The sequence below is a fragment of the Diospyros lotus genome, chromosome 3 (genome assembly GCF_014633365.1).
Source record: "Diospyros lotus cultivar Yz01 chromosome 3, ASM1463336v1, whole genome shotgun sequence".
In the NCBI taxonomy this organism is placed as follows: Eukaryota; Viridiplantae; Streptophyta; class Magnoliopsida; order Ericales; family Ebenaceae; genus Diospyros; species Diospyros lotus.
Genome location: NC_068340.1, coordinates 11,352,348 through 11,377,838, shown reverse-complemented (window position 1 = coordinate 11,377,838; position 25,491 = coordinate 11,352,348). Strand labels below are relative to the sequence as shown.

The 25,491-nt window shown below is 38.0% G+C and overlaps 1 protein-coding gene across 1 annotated transcript in view; it reads left to right on the top strand.

The window, feature by feature from the left end:
• Positions 1 to 3,133: 3,133 nt before the first annotated feature.
• LOC127796765 (ADP-ribosylation factor GTPase-activating protein AGD3) overlaps positions 3,134 to 25,491 on the top strand; it is a 35,318-nt gene continuing 12,960 nt past the window's right edge. Inside the window, exons 1-15 of the mRNA XM_052329138.1 lie at positions 3,134 to 3,766; positions 4,757 to 4,833; positions 5,569 to 5,669; positions 13,771 to 13,841; positions 14,519 to 14,581; positions 16,307 to 16,351; positions 19,813 to 19,878; positions 19,998 to 20,045; positions 20,157 to 20,252; positions 20,325 to 20,366; positions 20,966 to 21,181; positions 21,321 to 21,452; positions 21,542 to 21,766; positions 21,914 to 22,000; positions 22,078 to 22,413. Of these exons, the coding sequence (XP_052185098.1) occupies positions 3,722 to 3,766; positions 4,757 to 4,833; positions 5,569 to 5,669; positions 13,771 to 13,841; positions 14,519 to 14,581; positions 16,307 to 16,351; positions 19,813 to 19,878; positions 19,998 to 20,045; positions 20,157 to 20,252; positions 20,325 to 20,366; positions 20,966 to 21,181; positions 21,321 to 21,452; positions 21,542 to 21,766; positions 21,914 to 22,000; positions 22,078 to 22,413 (1,650 nt within the window). The 5' untranslated portion in view covers positions 3,134 to 3,721. The remainder of the gene's footprint in view (positions 3,767 to 4,756; positions 4,834 to 5,568; positions 5,670 to 13,770; positions 13,842 to 14,518; positions 14,582 to 16,306; positions 16,352 to 19,812; positions 19,879 to 19,997; positions 20,046 to 20,156; positions 20,253 to 20,324; positions 20,367 to 20,965; positions 21,182 to 21,320; positions 21,453 to 21,541; positions 21,767 to 21,913; positions 22,001 to 22,077; positions 22,414 to 25,491) is intronic.

Below are 25,491 nucleotides of genomic sequence, written 5' to 3'. Positions count from 1 at the left end.
GATTACTTTTGGGTTTGTTCGGTTTATTTTGTCAGTTTGGTTTTTGTAAATTTTGTTTGATTTTTTCAGTTTTCGGGTAGTTCGATTTTTGGGTTTGTTTGGTCGATTTGGTTTAGTTTTCTACAACAGTTTGCTTTTTTCAATTTATTGAATTTTGATCAGTTTAATAATCAAATTTAACATTTGCAAACCTCTAATTATAGATCCTTATTCAAAACTCATCATAAAAGTGATATTATGAGTTCAATTGACTAAATAATATATTTAAGACCTTTCCGATAAACTAGTAATATGAGATTAGGTCATAATAAATAACCTCTTTTAATACTTAGTATCCTCACAAGACTAGAAATCTTATATCTCAATCTAATTAAAGTCAATTTTAAAAAACACTTTTGGGTCCCATTCACATTATATAGGTATTAAGTTGCTTTGCTATGACTTGTAGCATAACATATTCTTACTTAAAGAGGGTTACTTGAAGGTGACTTAGGGTTTATGTAATTAAGTAACATACTAAAGACTATCCACAAAACTATTGTTGTGAGATAGACTCATGGCATAATCAAACTAAATTAAGTTGTACGATCCTTAGGATTATTCCTTTACAATAGAGTCCTTTAATCAAGGATGAACATGCATTCAAGGTAGTCAACATGAGATTTCTAGAGTTTATATTGTCAAATAAAGATACGATTGTATTTTGTACAAAATGTTATTTATTTGGGCTTGAGATTTCTAGAGTTTATATTGCCAAATAAAGATACGGTTGTATTTTGTACAAAATGTTATTTATTTGGGCTTGAGATTTCTAGAGTTTATATTGCCAAATAAAGATACGATTGTATTTTGTACAAAATGTTATTTATTTGGGCTTGAGGCAAAGTCATGTGATTTTCTTCCAAAGAGGGTCTTTTATAAGAAGAGAAGTGACTCTTTAATTATAAGTTATAACTCATGTCTTTCTTTTTTTTTGGTTTATTTTTTTGAAGTATAATGTGTGTGTAGGAGACAAGGAACTCTTTAAGGTATGTTTGCTTGAAAAATGCTATTTATACAAATAATTGGGTTATCGAAAGAATGATCGAATGTACCAAATGACAAAAATGTCCTTACCCAATTTACAAATTCACCACCTCTACCCTTGGCTGCCTTCTTTCTCATTTGTTATAGCCACCTCTAGCAAGTTTTGCTTTGCCTTGCTTCATTGTTGACCCCAAGTCGCCTCGCTGACTGCCAATGTATCATCTCGTCGCCTCGTTGTAGCATCTCGTGCGATCGTTGTTGTATCTTGTTGTCGCCCTGTTACAGTGTCTCGTACGATCGTCGCTGCATCCTGTCACTGCCTAGCCGTTGTGTCTCGTGTCGATCGTCGTTAACCATCTCGTCGCCCCATTGTTGCCGTTTCTGGATGAAACTCAATCGAGTTTCATGAAGCAAACTCGATCATCCGAGATGAAGTCTAATCGGACGAAGTTCGATTTAGTCATCAGGCATGTCATCTCATCGGTACATGTAACACAATTCATGTCTGCCCTGACCAACACACACTCCACCTTCAGCCAAGCATTCTAGAGATGTCTTGTTATGTTTTCTTAATAATATAATAATTATCTTTTTTATTTCTTAAATTTAATGTAACATAAAGAAGGATCAAATCACGCGCCATGTAAAGCTCAAGAGGTTCATTTTGAACTTTAGATGACTCTTCAAATTCAAAATATTGAATTTAACAATATGACAACTTACAATCATGCCACGACTTTGTCGCTGCCGATAGGGATTCTTTCATGATAAAGCCAGCCAAATAAAATAATGCGATGAAAATATAACTATTTCAACGTGATATATCGTTTAGTAACTCAAGAGGTGTAACACTAACCCGACCCTGGCATCACCCCCAATATTTGACAGTGGCGGCCTCTCCTCCAATGCAACTCGACCTGGCATGGCACTGTTTGAAGGAACAAAGCCCACCCCATGTCGTAACACGATATATTTAACAAAAGAAATGAATGAACCCAGTGCTTCCAGATCTAACAGGGAAGCATAATGATACCTAGATTCCTCTCAGTACGAATATAAAATTAATTGCAGGTTTATTAATTAATTCTCTTTAATTTGGGATGCATATATATATATATTATATACTCTTTTAAGTACAAAATGGCAGCCAAAACGGAGCCCCCCATTAGTGCCCCCTCTGCGTGTCCTACAGATTGATTATAATTATAATTAGAAAATCCCTAACATTCACACCCAGTGCTGCTGCTGCTGCTGCAACCCTACCGGAAAAGCGCTGGAAGGAGCATTTACGCCCATTCCATTTGCCTTTTGAGATAAAATGGGTGCGAAATGGTCAAAAAGCAAACAGCCCAGCCTAGGGGCATGGTCACTCCCACCCCCACAAAAGTCATCTTCCTTCTCCGCTTTTTTACTTTCCCTTTTCCATTTCCCACACACACACACACACACACACACACACACCCCTCCTTTTATTTCATAATAATAATAATAATTCATGAAAACGATTGATGCTTAAACTTACTTTGGTTTTGTTCTTAATAAGAAGCCACTTGCTTAGGACAAAAACGTCAACGTTTATCCAGTATCGGAATCTACCCTGGTCTTGTCGCTTCTCTCTCTCTCTCCTGGGCTATGCTTGTTTTTGTTTTCAGGCCATGGCCTAAGGATGAGATTTTTGAACTGTCGTTAACAAATGCATTAAGCATTGGTCCTGTCTTTGTCTCTACTGAAACCGGGCCCTGTTCCTATAATTATAATATATTAATTATAACTACGAAAGATGAAATTTATAAAACAAAAAAAAGAATTATCAGATATTGAGTTCTTGGAATCAAACCAGTCGGGGTGAAAAGAACAGAGTAGTGTTGATTCAAATTTAAAAATTACAAGAGCGTGTCGATGTTTGTGTGCTGTAATTTTTGAAGTTACGGCAGTCAATTATTTAAGAATAAAAGTGGTGGTGTTTCAAATGTGAATAGATCCGTAAGTTTCCAATTATCGGATAAACCTTTTATTATTATTATTATATTATTATATATATTCATCCTCTTCAAAAAGAAAATAAGAAAATGAAATTTACAGAAAAAAAAAAAAGAAAGGGATCTACGTTGTCTTTCTTTACCAATGTCCGGCTCTTTTTCTGGTCTCGTCTCGCCTCCCTGTGAGTGAGACTCTGTCGTTGGCTGGCTGTTCATCTTTCTTGCTTGCGCCTCTGTCTCTCCCTCTCGCACGGTTTCACCGTCTTTTCTTTTCTATCAACAACCGAATCGTCCCAGGTCTTAGAATTTCTTTCTTGCATCCGATTTACGAGACTTAGTCATTTTGCATAAAACAATGACTCTCTTTTAGCAACTAGTATCGGGTATTCAACTCTGCTCTCTAGGGTTTCTCTTCTAGGGTTTTGAGCCGACAATTTTGTTCCAAGTTCGAAGTCCCAGAGCTCTCTCCCCACCCCCAAGTTTCCAGTTTGGTAGTTGTTTTCTCGCGTTTTCTGAGTTCACTTTTTGAAGTGCCGGGCTTGATTGATCAGTTGTTTGATTTAAGTGGTGAATTAAGATCGGTGGAAAATGAGAGATCTCGGGCTGGATTTTCGGTGCTTTGCTCTGCTGGGTTAGGTTCAATCTCTAAAGATTGAGTGTCGATGTGATGTTTTTTAAGCTACACTGCACTCCAGATAATCAATTGGTGTTCAGACATGCATTTCACAAAGCTCGATGACTCTCCTATGTTCCGTAAACAGGTCAGTAGCCCTCTCTCTCTCTCTCTCTCTCTCTCTCCAACGGCCATGCAATTATTACTCTATTATATCTCTTAAGACTCGAGGCTGTGCTAAATTTTAATTTCACTTTATTACTAATGGGTTTCCTTTTAGATTAGTTCAACGTGTAGTTGCTTAGTTCGTGACTTACTCTAATATCATAGTTTGTAATTCAGTTCGATAGTTCTGTGAGTGAGAATCAATTTTTCTCCTTGTTCCGTACTCTTAAATGGAGTATCACGAGGAACATCTATGGTTAACCATGTCAAATAGCGGACCCACTGTGGTTCAATTAATTATTCTGTTTTTCCTATTACAGGAAATGCCTCGGATCAGCTTTGGAGTTAAATCTCCAGGGTATTGGGCATCCCCCTATTAGATTAATACAAGAATTTGTAATTGCGCAATTAGTGCCTTAGTGAATTTTCACTACTTCACATGAAGGACGGCTCATCATCTGCATGCCACCTTTCTTTGGCTCAGTTATTATTGTTGTATAGATAGTCATTAATTGTGGCCTCGTTATGATAAATACTTGCTTTTCATTTAAGTCTGTCATATTGCTATCTTCGCACAATTCCGTCCGTGGCCACATGTTTTCAGCAAATTTTGTTTGGTTGAACTTCTACCTGTCCTACAACTTGCAACCATGCTATTGTTTAGTCTGAGCTAATTGCAACTTTGAACCTTGGTGCGCTTAACTGATATTTCAAGCACTTAGAATTAGCTTTATTGGGAGCTAAGGTATCAGATCATTGGGCTATTCCAAGTAGCTTTATTGGAAGCTTCGGTACCAAATTGTCTGGCAGAGACTACTTTGTGACTTTTTCATAATCACACACCATATAGCTTCTTCAGGTTTGACACATCAGTTAGCTTGTATATGTTATGCTATGTTATGCATGCATGCTGGTTTCTAATAGAGTTATGCTTTATGCTAAGATGTATGATGTTGCCATCTTTGGTGAACAGATTCAGTGCTTGGAGGAAAGTGCTGAATCCTTGAGGGAAAGAAGTTTAAAGTTTTACAAAGGATGTCGCAAATACACGTGAGTTCGTTTTCAGTGGCATATTTTAGTTTTTCCTGACTTGATGTTCCATATAAACTCTTGAATTTGAAGAATGCGCATATCATAATTGTTCTATTCACTTTGTTTAGTTCTGTTATACATTTACTCGCATAAAGTTGGCATATTGTCATTCATGTCACACATGTTAAGAAAAAAGAAAAAAGAAAAAAGAAAAAAGAAATTCTGTCATTTTCATTTGTTTAGGCACCACCATTCAAAACTTCAATTACCTCCTTTGCTTCCAGGGTAGTTCGAGAGTTTCCCCTTTTTTTGATGTGTTAATTTCATGATTGTCCTATAATTTTCAAATACAAATTTGTTTTCAGAATGGTGTGAACAAATAAGTTAGTATTCTTTTTCCTAGGGAATGTTCTCAATTTCTTGATATCTTTGTACAATGAAAATAAATTTCAGAAAGATCAAAATAGCTGAGAGAAATGGATTGAAAGAAAAAACAGTTTTTACATCCACAACACCTAATTTGCTTGTTATCAAAATTTCAAGGTTCAGATTTCTTTTGATCCTGCAATAGTTTATTAGTTGCCTGACCTTAAGTGTTGTCTTCCAGGTAATGTGAAGCATTGCAATGGCTTTTTTACTTGTCTTTTCTCTTTCGTTGTTTGCTAATTGTTTAGGATTTGGTAAAATGGTCAAATTAGTGTATTTGCTTATTTTATCGTGAGCAATGGTGTTTGTGTTTTTTTAACTTTGCAGTGAAGGGCTTGGTGAGGGATATGATGGGGATATTGCTTTTGCTAGTGCCCTAGAAACCTTTGGTGGTGGGCACAATGATCCCATCAGTGTGGCTTTTGGAGGTATGTCAAAAGATTAAAAAGTTCTGTCTGTTGTAATTTTCTTTTACTTTTTCTGGAATCAGGAGGTAGAGAGTTGTGATAACTTCAGGAATATAAAAATATAATATCACATTTCTGCAAATTTACGCCAGCATTGTACCTCCTGGGTAAAAGCTAATGTTTGAGTTTTTGTAGGGAAAAGAGAAAGAAATTGGGAGAAATTATAGAAGTTCAAGTTACTTGTCAATACACATATAGGGAGGTTCAGGCAGATTAAAGTTTTGATTTCTGAGCATTGAACCTAAAGTTGAACTTGACAGTGATTTTATTGTAGTTCAAATATGAGGTTTTAAAGGAATTTAAAATGTTTCTACTTATATGTAGTTCCAACTTTAAATTTTTGGGAAATGAGATTAGTCAATGTATCTGCTCTGGGGTTAGTTTTCCCATGTTTTATGTATTCTTTGTTGTTATCTGGTTCTATATAACTTCAACTAAGCAAACATTTTATCTAAATTCAGACTGAATTATGATGAACCAGGGGTTTGACAACTTAGTTCATGGAGACATGTCACACCTTAGGGTTGGGCTGGGGTTTATAAAGGAAATTGAGAAGAATACAGGGGAGAGAGCAGAAATGGAGGGAGAGACAGAACGGAAACAGAGAGAATTGAGGAGAAGAGAGGAAATCAAGAGAGAGGAATGCAGAGAGAAAAAACTGAAATCAGATTATCATTCAACAACCCCTAATTCCCTAGGTTACAGCCTATTTATAGGCTTTCTAGGTTAAGCTACAAATCAGCAAAGCAGCAAGTACACAAAGGAAAAAATACTTGTAATCTATTATTACTAATATGCCCTAAAATGCCCTTGGGGTCGTGACAATCCCCCCTCCTTGAGAGGTTTCTTGTCCCCAAGAAATTTATTATAACCGAGCTGTTGTTTCTTCATCCAATTTCCGTTTTCATGAACTGGTTTATTCTTTGCCTTTTCTTGTTCTTTTCTCCTACTTGCTTTGGCCTCTTTTTCTTTTTCCTTCTTGGCTTTATCTTATGAATGAAAGAGGAAACATCACTTTGTTCAGCAGTTATTTCAAGCTCTCTTGAAGTACCTCCTTTATTTTCCTCTGCTAAAATCTGCACCAACTCCTCTGCATCTTCAACGGCTAAGAAATCTCCAACAATATCATTTTTTGTGATTTCCTTGGTAGTGCCTAAAAGATCAACAAAATCTTTTGCCACGCGTTGACATTTTTTAACTGCTTTTCCCTTCTCTTCTTTGGCTCTATTATGTAAATCCTCAAAAATTAGCTTTGTATTGTCATCTGGTATTGGAGGAGTACCTATTTCTTCAAGAGAAATAGACTTGAAGTCTTCAAAATCTAGAGTTGTTGTGATCATATCCTTTCTTGAGTTCACAACATCTTTTACTTCCTCATCTTCCTTAGAGGTCTCCTTAATCGGAGTATCTTTTGCTTCTTGAATTTCCTGATCCAACTTCTTGCTGCAAACTAGGGGTAGCCATAGTAATATCTTCGGAGTATCTTATAATCCGTTATGGAGCCTTCTTGCTTTAGGTTATTTAATTCTTCACTGCACCTCTCATCTCCGACCTGGTTAACTACTAATTCATTTTCTGTCTGTAAACTGGAAGCATTAGGTATGCTGAAAACTGACTCCATGGATCTAGAGCTTCCAATGCTTGCTTGAATTGGTCCTACATCTAGAGCTTTCCTTTATTTCTGAAAGCTGACTCCATGGACGAGTAATGCCAAGATCTCCACTTGTTGCTAGATCTTATCTCTTTCTTTGAATAATCGAATCCAAATACTCCTTAGAAAGCAACTCAGCTGGGAGGCGAATCTGAAATCGTTTGGCCACCATAATCATAATTTCGTCTAGTTGTTTGTTGAGTTTAGCACATGTTTCCTCGAGTTTTGCTTTCATGACTCGCTTTTGAAATTGCTTCCATTGTGCGACTCTTCCTCCTAAACTTGATTGACTCTATTCGACCTCCAAATTCACCGGAATCCAGTCACATAAATTGCTTCGATAAACCGCCTAGACCTACTGATAGTGGATCGCCTCCAAGTCCGCAACCTAAAATTGGCTTCTCTGGTTTATGGCCAATGATTGCCTAGGTCAAGTAGCCAATAATCAACTGGTTCGGTTATTTGAGAGTTCGCTTGGGTGTTGTAGTCTCCTGAAAATCACCTACTATCAGTTTCATTGAATCGTTGCTAAGATGCACCTGAGGAAATGGTCAGCTGCGAACCGTCAAAATAACAACCAAGATGCGTTGGAAATCAACCAGCTCTTGTTGCAGTCTTTTGATTGGCTTCGTTGAGCTTCTTGAATTCGCTTCACCTTCAAATTTCGAGCCTTGGTTAATAGTTGTCACAGTTGGAATTGAGAAATTGGTAGCCTGAGAGTCGCCTCTAATTCAGCTCCGTGAATCGCCTCCTTGATTAGCTGCTTTGGATCTACTTCGTCTTCAGTTTTTGGATCACCTAGCCTTGCTTCACTGTCTAGTTCACTAGAAATCGGTCAGCTGAGAATCAGCTTCCTGTGATTTAATCAGATCTGTTACAGTCCTTCAAATCCAAGCCTAGATCCACTTTGAATTTGCCTCTGATGCTGCCTGCTGATGATCCGATGCACCTTGTTGCAGCTAAGAGAATTCACTGGAATCATTGTTGGAAATCATCTTTCTGATGATGCAGCAACCGAGGATCAGTTGCTGAGAACTTCAGAGTCACATCTGAGGATTAAACGGGTCTGATACCAAATGTCACGCCCTAAGGTTGGGCTAGGGTTTATAAATGAAATTGAGAAGAATATGGGGGAGAGAGAGCAAAAATGGAGGGAGATATAGCACAGAAACAGAGAGAATTGAGGGAGAAGAGAGGAAATTGAGAGAGAGGAATGCAGAGAGAAAAGACTGAAATCAGATTATCATTCAACAACTTGATAGGTCCCGATTCATGGGACTTACCAAAGAAGGTCTAAGAGGCAGGGGTGGGGTGGTAAATTGGCTGGCTGGCATAACAGCCAGCCATGTGCGTAAGGGATAGAGTGGGAAAATTGGTGAGTTGTGTAACAACCCAGCAAGTGTGCGTAATAGAATGCAGTTGAGGGGGAGAGAGGGATATATGTAAAGGGTGAAGATATTGAGAAGGGAAGGAAGATTTTGGTACTGAGTTCTAGGGAGAGTTAAGGGCCTCTCGAATTGCCCAGTTTCTTGTCATTTTGGTTAATTTCCAGCTTGTAGTTCCTTTTGATTATCAGTATCATATCAATTGGTATCAGAGCATCATCGATCCTAATGGTGAACTTGACAGACCGAGTAGGAAAATTGGAAGGGAGGATGGAAGGCATGCAACAGGAACTTGATGCTATGAGGAGTGTGGTTCAATTGGTGGGGGAGAAGGCAACGAGCTTGCTGGAACGATTCGCTTGGATGAGAACGAGGTGGGAAGAGCAGGAACGGGAGAGGAAGAACGAGGAGAGACGGGAAGACCAGAAGAAAGGGAGGAAGGAGAAACAATCTGGTGAGCACGTACCAATTGGGTCGTCCCTCATTGAGAAAGTAACGCCGAAGCTGGGAAATTGGCTCAAGGAAGCTGGCAGTGAGTACGACATCTACGGGAGGTCGGGCGGAAGGGGCCGACGCCTGGAGATGACCGTGTTTGAAGGAGAAGACTCGGATAGTTGGGTTGTTTAGGTTGAGCGATACCTCCCTGTAACCCAGCTGACAAAGGTAGAGAAACGGGAGTCCGCGACTCTAGGTTTGGAAGGAGGGGCCATTTTGTGGTCCCAGTGGGAGCGAAGTAGACGAAGAGAGATTCGTGTGAGTAAGAAAGCAAACCTGAAAGATGAAGCCATAGGGTGCCGCCATCGCATCTTTGCTCAAGCAATGGCGAAGAAGGGGAAGGCGAAGAAGAGAAAGCTGGTGACTAGACAACCACAAGGTGACAGCAAAAGCGCTAAGAAGAAACGCAGGAAGAAGAAGAAGCTTCAGAAATATCAAGCTACAGTCCCAAAAATGCCTTTGGGGTCGTGACAAGACATAAGAATGAAAATGTTGTGACTGGATCAATTATGAAACTTGAGCAGCAAACTTTAATTCATATAGTTTGTGAGACCACTTCAATTAAGTGTCATGACCCTAGGGTATAATGGTCATTAAAGCATTCTGCAATTATTGATTTGTACTTTTCTTTTACAACTAGTATTTCTTCAGTTACATTTCTGTTTTAGAATGGAAAGCTGTAATACTTTCAGTTACAAATGATAACTGAAAGCACTAACTGTAAGAGTAGCTATATAAACTACTGGAGAGGATCTGGTCACATGCCAAGTTTTGGTATTGTAATTTCGGTTTTTATTTTCTATTTTCTGTTGGGGCTATTTGTCTTGTAGCTGGAGGCAGTTAGGATTTGGGGTACAATGTACATGGGTGCTTGGCGTGGCTGGAGGCTATATATTAAGCCACAACTGTAGGATGGAATATATGGAGTAATGAATTGATATTCTGGTTTCTCTCTCTTTGTGTTATCTTCTCTCCCTTTCTCTCGAATCTCCTTCATCATCTTGCTGTTTCTCTTCCTTCCATCTGATATCTCCCTCTAAATTCTTCTATTAATCTTCCCAAATTCCCTTTCACACCATAGTTCAACCCTAGGAGTGTGACAGTTGGTTTCAAAGCTGGTCAATTCTTGGTTGTGATTTGGACTATTCTGATTGTAATTCCAACGATGTCCGACTGAGTATTCTAGTAGTAGAGTTCGAACGAGCAAGCGATTCTCAGATCGAAATTTTTGAGACGCGAAGCGGAGGTAACTACAAGGCGTAAGTGGGTTTCTGAAGTGGTGCAACGTTTTCGGTGTAGTAGGTTCAAGCAAGTAAGGTTGGCGCGATTGGAGTGGGTCGATATGCTAGCACACTTTGCGAATGGAGCGAACGGTTGGTGCGGGAGATCCGTCGAAGTTAGCAATGTGGACAGACAAGAGGTTTGCTATTAGAGTGGAAGGTGATTCGATCATAGCTCTATGGGGTGTTACCGTTTTGATCGGAAGGCACTATGTGTGCTGCGGTTTTGGTCGGAAGGCAATTTCGACCTATGTTGGTGAAGCGAGTTGCCTCGAAAGCACGATGATTAGGTGAGATGAAGTCGCCAAATTTGGCGAGAAAAAAAGGTGCGAACTAGAAGTAGGTCTAGGGGCGATCGTTGAATCACAACGACGACTTCTCCTGGTCTTGAATCAAGTTCGACTTGAAGCAGTAATTGAGAATAGGTGATTCGCAGGGAGTTGCAACGAGCACCAATTGAACTCTCGAAACGTTGATACTTTCCAACGTGGTGAATTCCAAGAGCAATGACAAGCAATAAATTCAATCAAAGCTAGGTGACCCTCGTCCAACGCAAACCCAAGCGATCAAGCCGACGACAAGCTAGCTAATTCTAGCAAACTTCGGCGGTGAGTCACGAGGTAGATCTTGGTGAATTTTGGCAATGATTTTCAACACTCCTCGACTATTAGTTTCTGATGGTTCTTGGTCATTGCTTCCCGACACTTCTCAACAGTTAATTTCTGACTGGTCCTTGGCTGTGAGTCAGGCGATCTGCAGGTGACCTTCAGGCTTTAGGACAGATTCAAGTGGAGGCGAGTCACTATTGAGAAAAATGGGCTGTAATCAATAAAGGAATCACGAAAGAATGCACTGCAATAAGAAAATAAATCAAGGAAGCAAGCAATCAACTCGTAGACCTCAAACGCAAGTTGGATGACTTACTGATTTTATTTTCACAGAAGTTCCAAGTTAGTATTCCAGCTGAATGTTTTTCCAAGGAACATTCTAAGTCCTTAAAAAGAAAAGTTTCGGAAGGCAGTTTGTCTGTTCAGAAATTTTCTATTGTAGCTGAGGAAAGACTTGAATTGGAGCAGACAATCCAGAATTACAAAGGAGGAGTGGTAGCTATCGAAGACGTTATTGAGGCTTCATTGGGAAAGAAATTTGTTGAAATGAATTCGGTTATAGTTGTCAATAAACCAGAAGAAGAGCTAATAGATCAAAATGTGCCTATTGAGAGGGTATAGGAGAAAAATGAGGAATTATTCGATGAATTGATAGAGGAAGCAAAGGCCATTGCAATAGCCCGAGTGCCTAGTTCAATATTTGCAAAACCGGCTAATGTTCTAGAATGGAACCTTGAGAAGCCTGGTTGTGGGAATGGAGGGTCTAGACATACTTCTCTCTTGCTCTTGGCTTTGGAGAGAATTGAGGAGTCCATAACTTTGGTTAAATCAAGCATCAAGATGATGAAGACAATTCCAACAGGAAAATACCTCACTGTTGTTATGAATATGTTTGATCTCAAGCAATATGACAGTCTTGTTGTCATTTCAATTGAAGCGGACCAGTCTTTGGTGCTGTCCCAGCAGAGGAAGAGCAAGAGAACAAGGACGAAAAACAAAAGAGGAAAAAGCCTAGAAGGAGAAAGAAAGAAAGAAAGAAGAATAATAAAAAAAAAAAAATAGAGAAAGCTGGGATTGGATGAATAACAATGGCTCAATGGTAATAAGTTTATTGGGGATGAGAAACATTTCGGGGGGGGGGGGGGGGGGATGTCACATGCCAAGAGTAGCTATTGTAATTTCGGTATTGTAATTTTGGTTTTTATTTTCTGTTTTCTGTTAGGGCTATTTGTCTTGTAGTTAGAGGTAGTTAGGATTTGGGGTACAATGCACATGGGTGCTTGGCGTGGCTGGAGGCTATATATTAGGCCACAGTTGTAGGATAGAATATATGGAGTAATGAATTGATATTTTGGTTTCTCTCTCTCTCTCTCTCTATTATCTTCTCTCCCTCCCTTTCTCTCAAATCTCCTTTATCTTGTTGCTGTTTCTCTTCTTTCCATCTGATATCTCCCTCTAAATTCTTCTATTAATCTTCCCAAATTTCCTTTCACACCGTAGCTCAACCCTAGGAGTGTGACAGATCTTTTGGAGAATATTGAGTAATAGCTGATTGAATGCTTCTCTCTCTTCAATTCTCTCCCTGATTTCTCTCTTGCATCTTTCTACTCTTCTCTCCCTTTCTCTCTGTTCTCCCTGATCTCCCTCCATTCTTCTCATTTCTCCCTCCCTTTCTATTCTCTGTTTCCCGATTTCTTCAAAATTCCCTTACAAACCCTAGGTTAAACCTTGGTGCATGACATTAAGTTTATCCAACAACTTTCACATCCATGGATTTGCTTTTCATAACTTAGGATCAACCAACATTGCTGCTAATTTAATGTTCTTCGGGAGCATAAAGAATGTTAAGTTGGCTGTTAATCACACGGCAATGAAAATCAGTTCAAAATGATTGTCAATTTAGAATATCAATTTAGTAAGCAATAACAAAAGACTAGATCATTAGGTAGGTGGTATAATTTTTAAATCTTTAGAAAAGTAGAGGCTCATGCAGCTGCTAGGTTTACAACTCTTATTGCAGTTACGTAACACTATGGGCCATCACCTAAAAGTACTTTCTTAAGTTAATTTTTGGCTTCTAAGACCAAGTATGCTCATGATTTTCCAATGCACTGCTAATGTGGGATTCGATAGTCATAAACTCCTTTCTTTCTCAGTTTATCATAATTCTGACCTGTAGTCAGTTTCGGACATTGTACCCATACAATGGTGTACTTGGGCCTTTGATACCACTTGGAACATGGTAATCACTGACCAAAAGTTTTAACTCAACTTTTGAACTCTTTCAATCAAGTAGTACACTCAAGATTCTCCCAATACAACACTGATATGAAATTGGGGTCATGACGGCCAAGAATTTTGATTTTAAATTTTTTCTAATGTTATTATATAACAAACATTGATATGTGGGACTTTAGTATTTAATGTCGTTTCCATATTACTTCTTTGTGTCAATATTAAAACTTCCATAAGTTTGGCCGACTGCTTTGTGCTAGGTGTGATTGATTATTGCCCTTTCTCCTTTGGGCAATTTGAAAATGCTGACTCTAATTTGGACAATGCTGAATGGCTCTTTAAATGGCTGCGAAGATACAGAAGGTTATATTAGTGGTTTTATTGATGGAAAAGTTATTGCTTTTGCAGGCCCTGTTATGACAAAATTTACAATTGCATTGAGGGAAATCGGGACATATAAGGAAGTACTTAGATCCCAGGTATCAATTCCCTCCCCGTCCCAACCAACAATGACAATAACAACATATCAAGTCTTAATCCCACTAGTTGGGGTTGGTTACATAGATTCTAGCTCGCTAATTGCCATCTTCTTTAAGGTCATTATAACTTATAAAATGAACAAAATTTTGGAACTGCCAAAGATGCTGCAGGATTACCAAGATTGCTATTTTTTTTAATGTATTCTGGAATGAGGAGTAGGGGGGAAATGGCCTTGCAGCCTTGCCAATGGTTGTCATTGTTCCTACTTGTTTCATGTTCTTTCAGTTGTTTCATATTTCTGTTTATTAAGTTATTCACATCTGACACCTTTTTCACATTATTCTGAATATTATTCTTTTATTTGCTTTTCATCCACCCCATGTCTTTTCCTTTCTTCCTCTTGTTTCTTATTTGATTTTTGAATAGCAGTTTTTGGTTTTTAACATGTGATCTGAATTTTGTTTGGAGACAAACATCATATAGCATTTTGGTTGATTTTAAGCCTTTGAAGGTTGAATAGTGACTTAACTTTAGGGATCGAATTGCAACTGAGATCTGATAGAAGGAAAAAGGAGAGGGGAGTTACTCCCTTGTATTATATGTTATCCATTTGATGTTTCTAATTTTTTGATAGTAACAAGTAGTTTCTTGTCTGACACTTTAATTTGGTTTTCAGGTTGAGCACATGCTCAATGACCGATTGACGCAATTTGTCAATATAGATCTGCAAGATGTCAAGGTACCCTATATAGCTAGCTTCTGCTCTCTTTGACATGCATCATCTTGTATTCTGTTCCATTGGATGAGAGTGTAGACCTTTGCAAGTTTAGTTTTAGTTCCTTCATTTAAGTGGTTAATTCTGTTTACCATAGGTATCAAGGGCCTATAAACATTGACATTTATTAAAACTGAATGAAAAATCATTCATATCCCTAATTTTCATTACTAAATTCAGCAATTATTTTTCTAACATATATTTCAGAATAGCCTTTTTCAATCTTTATGGATTTTAAATGCATTTCTTTTGGAAGTGGATCAATATTTCACATTTTTAAGTCACAGGTAGTCTTCTAGTGACCAGTTCTTGGCACAATGTATGGGATACCTTTTCTCTCAAAGACTCAAACTTCCTACTTGTGGCTTAGGAATATTCCATCCTATATGTATTTATTTATACATATATGAAATGTCCTAATTGAGCCCAAACCTTTTACAAATCCAGAAGTACTCTATAAGCATATATGTCTACATGCATGTCAAACTCACTTAAAAAATCAACAAAAGAAGACAGAAACTGGGATGGCTCCATTGGTAGCATGAATAAGGCATTCTAATCCTTCAAAAGCTCGATGGCTCCTTTCCCACCAAGTATGTCACATCAAAGAGAGTGACAACCCCATCATTTTAATGATCACCCTGTACAATTCCATCCCTTTCCTGAAAGCACAGCCATAATGGCCTCCAACATCACCCAAATAATCTTGAGCACAAAAAAATGTTCTTGCTCCTGGTCTCCATTGCTGCTAAGTAATGTAGGAGGAGATGAATGACAAAAATAATGTGCTTTGTCTGCCTGATGGTTAGGATGTTCTCTGAACAGAAAATGCTATTCAGGGAGGAATCTTACCCTTCCAAACTCCTTTCCATCCAAACAAAGCATCAACTCTACTAACAAGACATTGATTAAAGAGAATGGATAAAGAAGGACTTCACTAAGATATGGCCATGGATGGAGATGGCTGGAGGTTTAGAATTCATGTAGCCGTCTAGTGGGTTAAAGCTTGATAATTTTTTCTTGTAAAGATGACTCCACTAGCTGAAGGTGCCCACACCAGAGAATTGTCCCTGATCCTGGCTGCAGGATAATCACATCATAAACCTGGAAGTGCAAAGTAGAATCTGTCTCAACTATGAAGATTTCTTCTAACATATGATTCCATCATATCTTCCTAAAATCTTCCCAACAAAGCCTTGCTGAAAACCGCAATCCCTGACTTTTAATCTACCCCTATATTAAGTTGACAAGTAGCTTGGTTTCAACTTTGCAAGGTATCTTTTACGGGCTATCTAGAGATATTGTTGAGTATTCGGTTAAAAGAGTGCCTGGCTTACCCATCATCTCATATTTCTATGATTTGATTTGCCTTTCATAAATGTCTTCCTTTTCTGATTACTTGATAGTTGAACCGTACCATACTTTTTCAGGGAAAAAAAAGGTTTTGGAGCAATTTATTATTGACTTGGTATCTGAGTGAACCAATCATGATATTTAATCTAAATGCTTAATGGATAATGTACGCACTTGTATTCCCACAAAAGGGAGTCTGGATGCAAGTTCTAGGGCATGTTGATGATCTGAGTACTAATCTTCCATGTTGCATAAGTTTCTGGAGCTGCTGGTTGTCAGAAGCACTTTCATTCTTTTTGATAATAGTCTGTTTACTAGAGATCTTCCATTCTGCAGGAAGCACGAAAGCGTTTTGACAAGGCTAGCCTACTTTATGACCAGGTGATTTTCATTTCAGATACTCTAAAAGTTCTGCAATTGCATTTAGTGTTATTCTTATGTAAGGCATGCTGTTATTCTTTTTCTATATAAATAGTTTTTGGTTGTAGGCAGGATTAGGAATATAGGTAGACTTGATATGCTTGTGTATGTGACTGATAGGTCATTCTGGATGCAGCTATTTTTGCAGATTACTATTTTTAGAATAAAAATTATCTTATGCTTACAGGTGTTTGTATTTTTCCTTTGTCATATTGGTACTACATGGTGCCATTTTGAATGCACATCAACAAAGAAGAGGGAACCTGCAATGTGGTTGATCTTTATTTGTGACTAGGCCTGTATTTGATTACTTTAGTCGTGGAGTTAACTTGATGCATACAGGGAAATAGCCACCGTAATCACAGAAGTTGACATTGTTTTGTCTTCTGGTGGCAATGGATGGTGGGATAAAGTGAGGCCTGAGGTTGGTAAATAGGTGAAAGGAGATCTATAAATTACTTTTTTCTTTGGGATTTGCATGGAAGGTTTGGTCCTGCTATTATTGAGTTTTGGAATTTGTTACATGGGAAACTTCTTATATAACCTCACAACTTGCAAATATCATTGGGCTGCCCACGAGTGGCTTTGTTGATGTAATACTAAGTACTTACCTTTCCTCTACATAACAAATTTAGTTAGGTTTTTCCCTAGTGTTGCTTTGACAACAATGATGGCTATATAACTAGAAGTTGTTCTTTATGAGCCGTTTGCCCTTATATGTTATATATGCTATTTTTATTTTCTTTTATTGATGGTAGGAATAATTCGTTAAACGTCATCAAGTGTTGCAGAGGCACGTGCTAGTATTATGGGTGTTCAGTCTTTAGATTTAGCTGGTGGTGTGGCTTATGGGTCACATGTGGATAGGTTTGCCAGCAGAGAGATGAAAAGAGAAGTTGTGGTGGCAAAGTCTTGTGATGCAGTTGTTAGGCCCTTTGTGATTAGCATGACAGCATATGATAGTGGGTTAGATGTGGTAATCTTGTTGCTTCATTCCATTGATGAAAACTGGTTATGCTTTTTGTGCATTGAGCTGACATGTATATTGTCTTCCTTCTTTTTTTTCCGGCAAAGGTTTTAGTTTTATAAGGAGAAAAATAATTTGTAGTTTCATGATTTTTGGTTTTAAAAGCGATTAGCATCAGTGCTTGAGCCCTTCTTCAGAACATCATTCAAAGAAGTAGTCACTTTTTTCTGCTAGACCCTGGGAAGCATATTTGAAACCAGGCTTTAAAATTTTTTGTTGAATTATGGTTGTTATTGACTGCCTTAAGTATATTAATAAACCACAGCAGTTGATGGTTCTCTTATGGAGGTTGGACTTTTGTGTTCCTTTTTCAATGGAACTTCTTGAGGAGAATAAAAAGGATTTCTTTATTTATTCTTTTTGAATTTTACTTTATGCTGTTAATGAGATCAGGATTTTGAATTTTAATAAATCTTTTGATAGGATTGGTTTGAAAGAGTCATAAAGATTTTTAGTTTACAAACAGGGACTGTTGATGTAAACAAATATGCTTGGATATTGGAATAGTATTGATTCTCTCATTTTCTACTCATCTTCTCTCTGCCCTCCCTCTTCTTCTTTCTGCTTTCTTGAATTTCTCCTCTCTTTGGTCTTCTTATCCTTTCTTCTTCTTCCTCATCTGGACCCTCATCCTTATCCTGCATCAATTCTGGTATCTGAGCCCAACCACAGTCCTGGAACACCTTGCTTCTGTGTCATCAAGAAGCCTCGTTTTGGTCATACAAACATCAGTCACTGATTCAAGCCTTCTAAACTCTTGTTGGTTACGAACCTTTGTCTTCAATAGCATATATGAGACAGACACCCTTGTTTATTGTGCTGCGGAATTTCTGTTCACAGATAGCCTTCACAATCATTGCCAGAAATGTCTAGCCCTCATCAAAGTCAGAAGACTCAGCTGATACCTTTGCTGAAGCCTTCCTCTGCAGTTCTATCCATTTCCTGCCTTTGCACTCTCTTGTGTGTTCACTGTGCCCTTTTCCTCAGTTTCTTCCTATTCAGAACCAGATTTTGCCTTGCCAGAACCATTAGCACCATGTTTCTCTTGGTTTAGATATTTGAAAAGTCTAAGCTCTCTTCCCCCCCTCCCCTCTTCTTTCTTTCTTCCCTCTTTGTTGTTTTCTGTTCATCTGCTATTTTCTATTTCCTCTTCTTTCTGTTTCTGCATAGCCCCTGCCCCAGCTGCATTTTCTTTGTTATTTAATTCTCAACTCCTTAAGGTGAGCTTTAGCGCAAAGGAAGGTAAAGTTACTCCATTGTGACCTGGTGGTCACAGGTTTAAGTTAGGAAACAACTTATTTAGTATTTACTAAGCAAGGTTAAGATTGCGTACAATTGACCTTCCCCAGAACCCGCAGTGTGGGAGCGTCATGCACTTGGTTCACCTTTCTCATCTCCTTCTCCTTGCTCCCTGTATCTTTTCTTAGTCTTCTGGAATTTGCTTAATTCTCCACGCTTCTTTCTCTTCTTATGGTTTTCTCTTACTGTTTCTCTGCAAGTTTCTTTCCCATTCTCCTGTTCTCTTACTTCTTCTATCTTTCCACAATTCTTCCTTTTTTTGGAATAACCCTTTACTGCTTCTCTTCCCTTTGCTCTATATCTTCTCTAGTTTGGTACATCACTTTCTCCCCCTTATCTGTGTTGCTCTTTGCTCTATGCTCCCCTGCTGCATATTGCTTCATTTCACTCTAAAGCTGTCATCCTCTCAAGCCACGTCAGTTTGGTAAGACGGAAAGATCCTATCTTAAGAGTCTCAAAATTGGCAAAAATTCGAGGTCCAGTTTCTTCAGTAGGGGAGATTGGTTCTGTTAAGATGAGGAACTTTTTAAATTGTTGTAATGAAATTTTAATTTATCCTAGTTACAAGATTGAGATTTTGAATTTTAATAGATTTTGTGATAGGATTAGTTTGAAAGAGTCTGGGTTGTTTTAGGATTTTAAGTCTACAAATAGGGATTATTGATGTAAACAAAACATGCTTGGATATTGGTATAATATTGATTACCTTTTTCTCCCTTAATTTCATTCTTCCCCTGTCCACTGTATCTTCCCTATCCTGCCTTCTCTCTCCTTTTCTATTTCGACTTCTTTTTTTTTTATTTTTATGAATTTCTCCTTTCTGCTCTCTTTCTGCTCCTGTTATCCTTTTCTCTTTTTCCTCTTCTGCACCCTTTTCCTTGTCCTGCATCACTATGGCCATGTTGGTTTTTCTTTGCTTCATTAACATGTTAATAATCTTGTATGGGCCTAAAAATTCAACTTACTGCCATGTACATGTAACTATGGTTTTGATATGTCCAGTGGATATGCAGAGTGGTTTTAAGATGACAGTTTGATGTGTAAATTAATAAAGCTAATTATTGAATTTCTATTTAATTTGAATTTCATGCTGCAGGCTCGTGAGAAGTTTCTGTCACTGAGGAAAGGTACAAAGAATGATGTAGCCACAGCTTTAGAGGAGGTATATTGTTTAATACTGTACCTAAACTAGTATCTGACAGATTCAAATGCATATATTGGTCTCTTTATGGTGGAATTATTTCATCCTTTAAATGGTAGCATGTTTTGGAAATATTCCAGGAGCTCCATAATACAAGGTCTGTTTTTGAGCAAGCTCGATTTAACCTGGTTGGTTTTTTCGCCCCCTTCATTTATGACCATAATTAGTCACTTAACAAGCTATCAGATTCAGAAATTGCATAAAATCTAGGTTTTATATGCTGGGTGGTTGCTATTTAGGTGACTGCTCTTTCAAACGTTGAAGCAAAAAAGAGGTTTGAATTTCTTGAAGCAGTTAGTGGTACAATGGATGCTCATCTCCGTTATTTCAAACAGGTAAGTTATACAGTGGAACTTCATTTCTTTTCTGCTACTTTTTGTAAATATCCTGAACTTTTTGTTCTTTAGGGCTATGAGCTGCTGCATCAGATGGAGCCATACATCAATCAGGTTTGTTCTTATATTTGTTTTTATCTTTGTAACATATGTGGTGCTTATTTAAGTTGTCTGATTTTGTGTTTGGTAAGAAGGGAAGAGAAAAAGAGAGAAAATCAGTTTTCTGTCCATAAAGATCTTTTCAGAAACATTTTACAGTACCAGATGGTGATTAGACTCAATTGCAATGCTCTTTTGTTTAGAGTGCCGGTGCCCCGACCTGAAGACATACATCTCTTTTCATTTTTCAGGGGAAAAAATCCATTTTTCCTGAATGACCAACGTGAACTCAATTGGAACCAACTTAGATGTTGCTAAAAGATGTGGCTATAAGTTTCATTTTTTAAAACTTTTTATAAAGTGAAACAAAAACAAGAAAATATAAAATACATTAACGAACAGGCTAAGATTGTTGTCATGGATTTCTTTGTTGTTGTATCTTTTTTGTAGAGCCAAATTGCTTAGTTCCTAGTTTCCCTCATTTAGCCCTGTTGTCCATCCACAATGCAGCATAAGAAGCTAATTGAGTTGGATCATAATGTTGCGGATTCTTATTAACTTATTTTTATGTGGCCATAGTTGGGAATTATTCAAGTAGCACATGTTGCTTGCAGGTTTTGACTTATGCTCAGCAATCAAGAGAAAGGTCCAACTATGAGCAGGCAGCCCTCAGTGAAAGAATGCAAGAGTACAAAAGGCAGGTTGATCGAGAAAGCAGGTGGTCTTCAAATGGTTCTGGTGGATCTCCCAATGGAGATGGTATACAAGCAATTGGTCGAAGTTCACATAAAATGATTGAAGCAGTCATGCAATCAGCTGCGAAAGGAAAGGTTAAATGATTGTCCTTTAACTAAATGGGCACTCTATGCCACATTCACCTTTATCTTCTTCAACTTTTTTTTTTTGGCTTGTTCTCTTCTAGACTTCTATTTCTAAAATAAACATGTTTCGTTGCTGTTGGTCTTTCAGGTTCAAACTATTCGACAAGGTTATCTTTCTAAACGTTCCTCAAACTTGAGAGGTGACTGGAAAAGAAGGTTCTTTGTCCTTGATAGCAGAGGAATGCTGTATTATTATCGCAAACAGTGCAGTAAACCATCTGTAAGTTTTTATTTGGAAGACAAGTAGGTGTGGACAGATTGGAATCTATCTTTCTCTTGGTTTTATTACCATTCTGTTGCTTTCTTCAGGGATCTGGCAGTCAACATTCTGGTCAGAGGAATAGTTCTGAACTTGGTTCTGGATTGCTGAGTCGCTGGCTTTCTTCTCATTATCATGGTGGAGTACATGATGAAAAATCTGTTGCTCATCATACTGTGAACCTGCTGACATCAACAATAAAGGTAGATGCTGACCAGTCAGATCTGAGATTTTGCTTCAGGATTATATCTCCAACAAAAAATTACACCTTGCAGGTAATCTTAATGTCTCCAGCACCATTTTGGATTTACTTATTTGGCTATATAGCATGCACTAAACATTTTATTGATTAATAGTGATGGTACTGGTGAAGTTTAATGGTCTGCATGAGAGCAATATTTTTGTTTTGCTTGTCAGTGCAGGCAGAGAGTGCTCTAGATCAAATGGACTGGATTGAGAAGATCACGGGGGTTATTGCCTCATTGCTGAGTTCTCAGGCTCCTGACAGGGTAACTCTACAGTATTTCTCGCTGTAGTTCTTCCATTTTCATTCACAATTGCTGAACGTGATCCTTTTTCATTTCAGTGTTTGCCTATAAGTCCGATGATGGGTGGTCATCATCGCTCTGCCAGTGAAAGTAGTTCATTTGAGAGTTCTGATTTTGATCATGCAGCAGTTGAAGACTACACATCTGAGAAGTTTGGTTCTGGACATCATGAACGCACATCAAGAAGTTCACAACAGCAACGCCCATGTGTGAAAATTGAGAAGCCAATTGACATGCTGCGAAAAGTATGTGGCAATGATAGATGTGCTGATTGTGGTGCCCCTGAACCAGATTGGGCATCCTTAAATCTTGGTGTTCTTGTGTGCATTGAGTGCTCTGGTGTTCACCGTAACCTTGGTGTGCACATATCAAAGGTAAATTTGAGGTTTTGATGCATAATATTGGCATCTTAAATAGACTTTGTAGTATTTCTTGCTTCATTTTAGTTACCAAAAATAGAAAATTTTCCATCCATACAATACTTTACATTTACTTTTCAAAATAAAAAAAAAACAAATAGTTGTCTCCATCTGTGTCTTGATACTAGTATAAACTAAAGGAGATGGAGAAATAAAGTTCTCTATTTTCTGTATATTCTAAATATACTGATTCCTCTTTTTTCTTATAGAGGAAGAGTACAACATAATAGGAAAGAAAAAAAAAGGAAAGATGAATATGCATAATATTCCTACAATATACTCTATCAATCAAGGAAGTGATTTGGGGTATCAATTACACAGATTAGAGATAATTCCCATTAGTCAAAAAGGGAAATTAGCTCATTGCCATTTCTACACTCCCCCTCAAGCTGAGTTGAAGATATCTTCCATGGCAGCTTGCTCACTAATTTTTCAAATTGATTTTTGTGTAATCCCTTTGTAAGAACATCGGCGACTTGATCAATTGTTGAAACATAGGGCATACAAATTATCCCATTGTCAATTTTCTCCTTAATAAAGTGCTTCTCCACCTCTACATGCGTTGTCTTGTCATGGAGTACTGGATTGTGGGCAACGGAAATTGCAGCTTTATTATCACAGTAAACCTTAGTCGGTAAGGAAGCGAAGACCCTTAAGTCTTCTAGTAATCTCTTTATCCACATAACCTCACAAATTCTATGGGCTATAGAACGAAATTCAGCTTTAGCACTATTTTTGGCCACCACGTTTTGTTTCTTTCTCCAAGTGACAAGATTACCTCTCACGAAGGTGTAGTAGCCTGACATAGATCTTCTATTACTAACACGGCCTGCCCAATTTGCATCTGTATAAGCCTCTATGCGAAGATGTCCTCGTTTTTTAAAGAGCAAACATTTTCCAAGTGTTCCCTTTAGGTACTTTAGAATTCTGTAAGTATCTTTAAAGTGTTGTGAACCTGGTGAGTGCATAAATTGGCCTACTACACTTACTGCAAATGTTATATTAGGTTGAGTGTGGGATAGATAGATGAGTCTGCCCACAAGTCTTTGGTATTTCTCCCTTTCTACCATATCTTTGGCCTCGACAGGTTGTAGCTTCAAGTTAGGTTCGATGAGAGTAAATTCAAGACATACTTACGTTGGTTGACAAAGATTCCCTCCTTAGATCTTGCAAATTACATCCCAAGGAAGTACTTTAGGGGTCCCAAGTCCTTGATCTCAAACTCATTTACTAGTTTCCTTTTAAGCTTTCCAATCTCTCCCCAATCATCACCAGTCATTATTATATCATCCACATATACAATCAAAATAGCTCTCTTACCGTCTCTAGAGTGCTTAAAGAACATCGTGTGGTCGGCTTGGCTTTGATTATTTCATCACCACGCTTTTGGAGACTGTTTTAGACCATACAAGGATTTTTTAATCTGCACACCTCGTTGGTACCGTGACTCTTCTCAAATCTAGGTGGGAGGTCCATAAACACTTCTTCCTCCAAATCCCCATTTAGGAAGGCATTTTTTACATCAAGTTGGTGTAGAGGCCAAACAAAATTCACCACGAGAGAGAAGGATTCGGATAGAGTTTATCTTTGCCACTGGAGTAAAGGTCTCTTGATGGTCAATGCTGCATGTTTGGGTGAACCTCTTGGCAACAAGTCTTGCCTTGTACCTTTCTATGCTCCCATTTGCCTTACATTTTATAGTGAAGACCCACTTACAACCTACAGTTGTTTTGTCTCTCGGAAGTTTCACAATCTCCCAAGTCCCATGTCACACACGGCGATATTACTCCCTGATTTTCTTTCTTTTGTATTCTGTAATTGCTTGCTTTAATTCTGTTATTACTATTATTTTAATTTCTAGCTGTAATAGTTTGTTATTAGAGAATATTCTAGAGTAGGCCCACGTGTAAGGGCTAGAATAGGACAAACCGGTGGTTATAACCGCTTGGGGGAAGGAATCCTCTATGGCTGCATCCATATTAAGAGGCCTATATATCCTTCCTAGACCCTTTGGGTCCTTAAATGAAAATATCACTATCAAAAAGAATCTCTCCCTTACTCTCTTCCTCTCTATTCTTCTGTTTCCCTCTGCTCTCTCTCTCTCTCTCTTCCTTCCTTTCTACCTCACTACAATATTGCTGTTTTTGATTAATTCTAAGTTAGCTAGCTAGCCCGAGTCACCAGTAGTGATATCCCATTCTTTTCAAGAGCATTCATCTCTTCCTTTACCGTTAACTTCCAATCTGGGTCACCTAAAGCATCTTGAATAGTTCTTGGAACATGTAGGTTAGAAATATTAGAAAGAAAGGCTTTATGGTGATTGGACAATTTTTGGTATGACAAGTATTTGGCAATTGGGTGTTTGGTACAAGATCTCACTCATTTTCTAGTAGCAATAGGGACATCAAGATTGGAAAAGTCAAATGAGAGAATTCGAAGGAGTAAGTTTAGAGTTACCCTAAGAAGAAGAAAGACCATCATTTGGAGATGCCGATTGTTCAATTGTTAGAGAAATATTCGGATTGATAGTATTCTTTTGAGTTTGCTTTCTTTTATAAAACTGAAGCTCTGATTTTGGATTGCTTTGATCCATTTGTCATAATTCTCCCCCTAGTTCCAATCTCATCATGCTAAGTACCTGTGAACTAAACACATCATGTTCCTTAATTTTTTGAACATTTGTTTCCTCGAATTGTTTATTAGAGTGGAGTAGAGTGTCAAACATTGTTGGAAGAGGATAATGGATTTTTAGAAAAAGTATCATCCTCAACATGAAGTTTCAAAAAAATTTCTTCTTCCACAATATTCTCCCTCTGAAGATGATTTTTGGAAAAATAAGGTTGAGTCTCGAGAAAAGACACATCCATACTTATATGAGTTTTTTGGGTCACAAGGTTAAAGCACTTGTATCCTTTTTTATTTGGAGCATAGCCCAAAAAAACACTTTTTAGTTGTGGGATCCAATTTGGAACAAAATATTTGTGGAACATAAACAAAGCAAGTGCATCCAAAGACCTTTAAGGGTAACTCAGA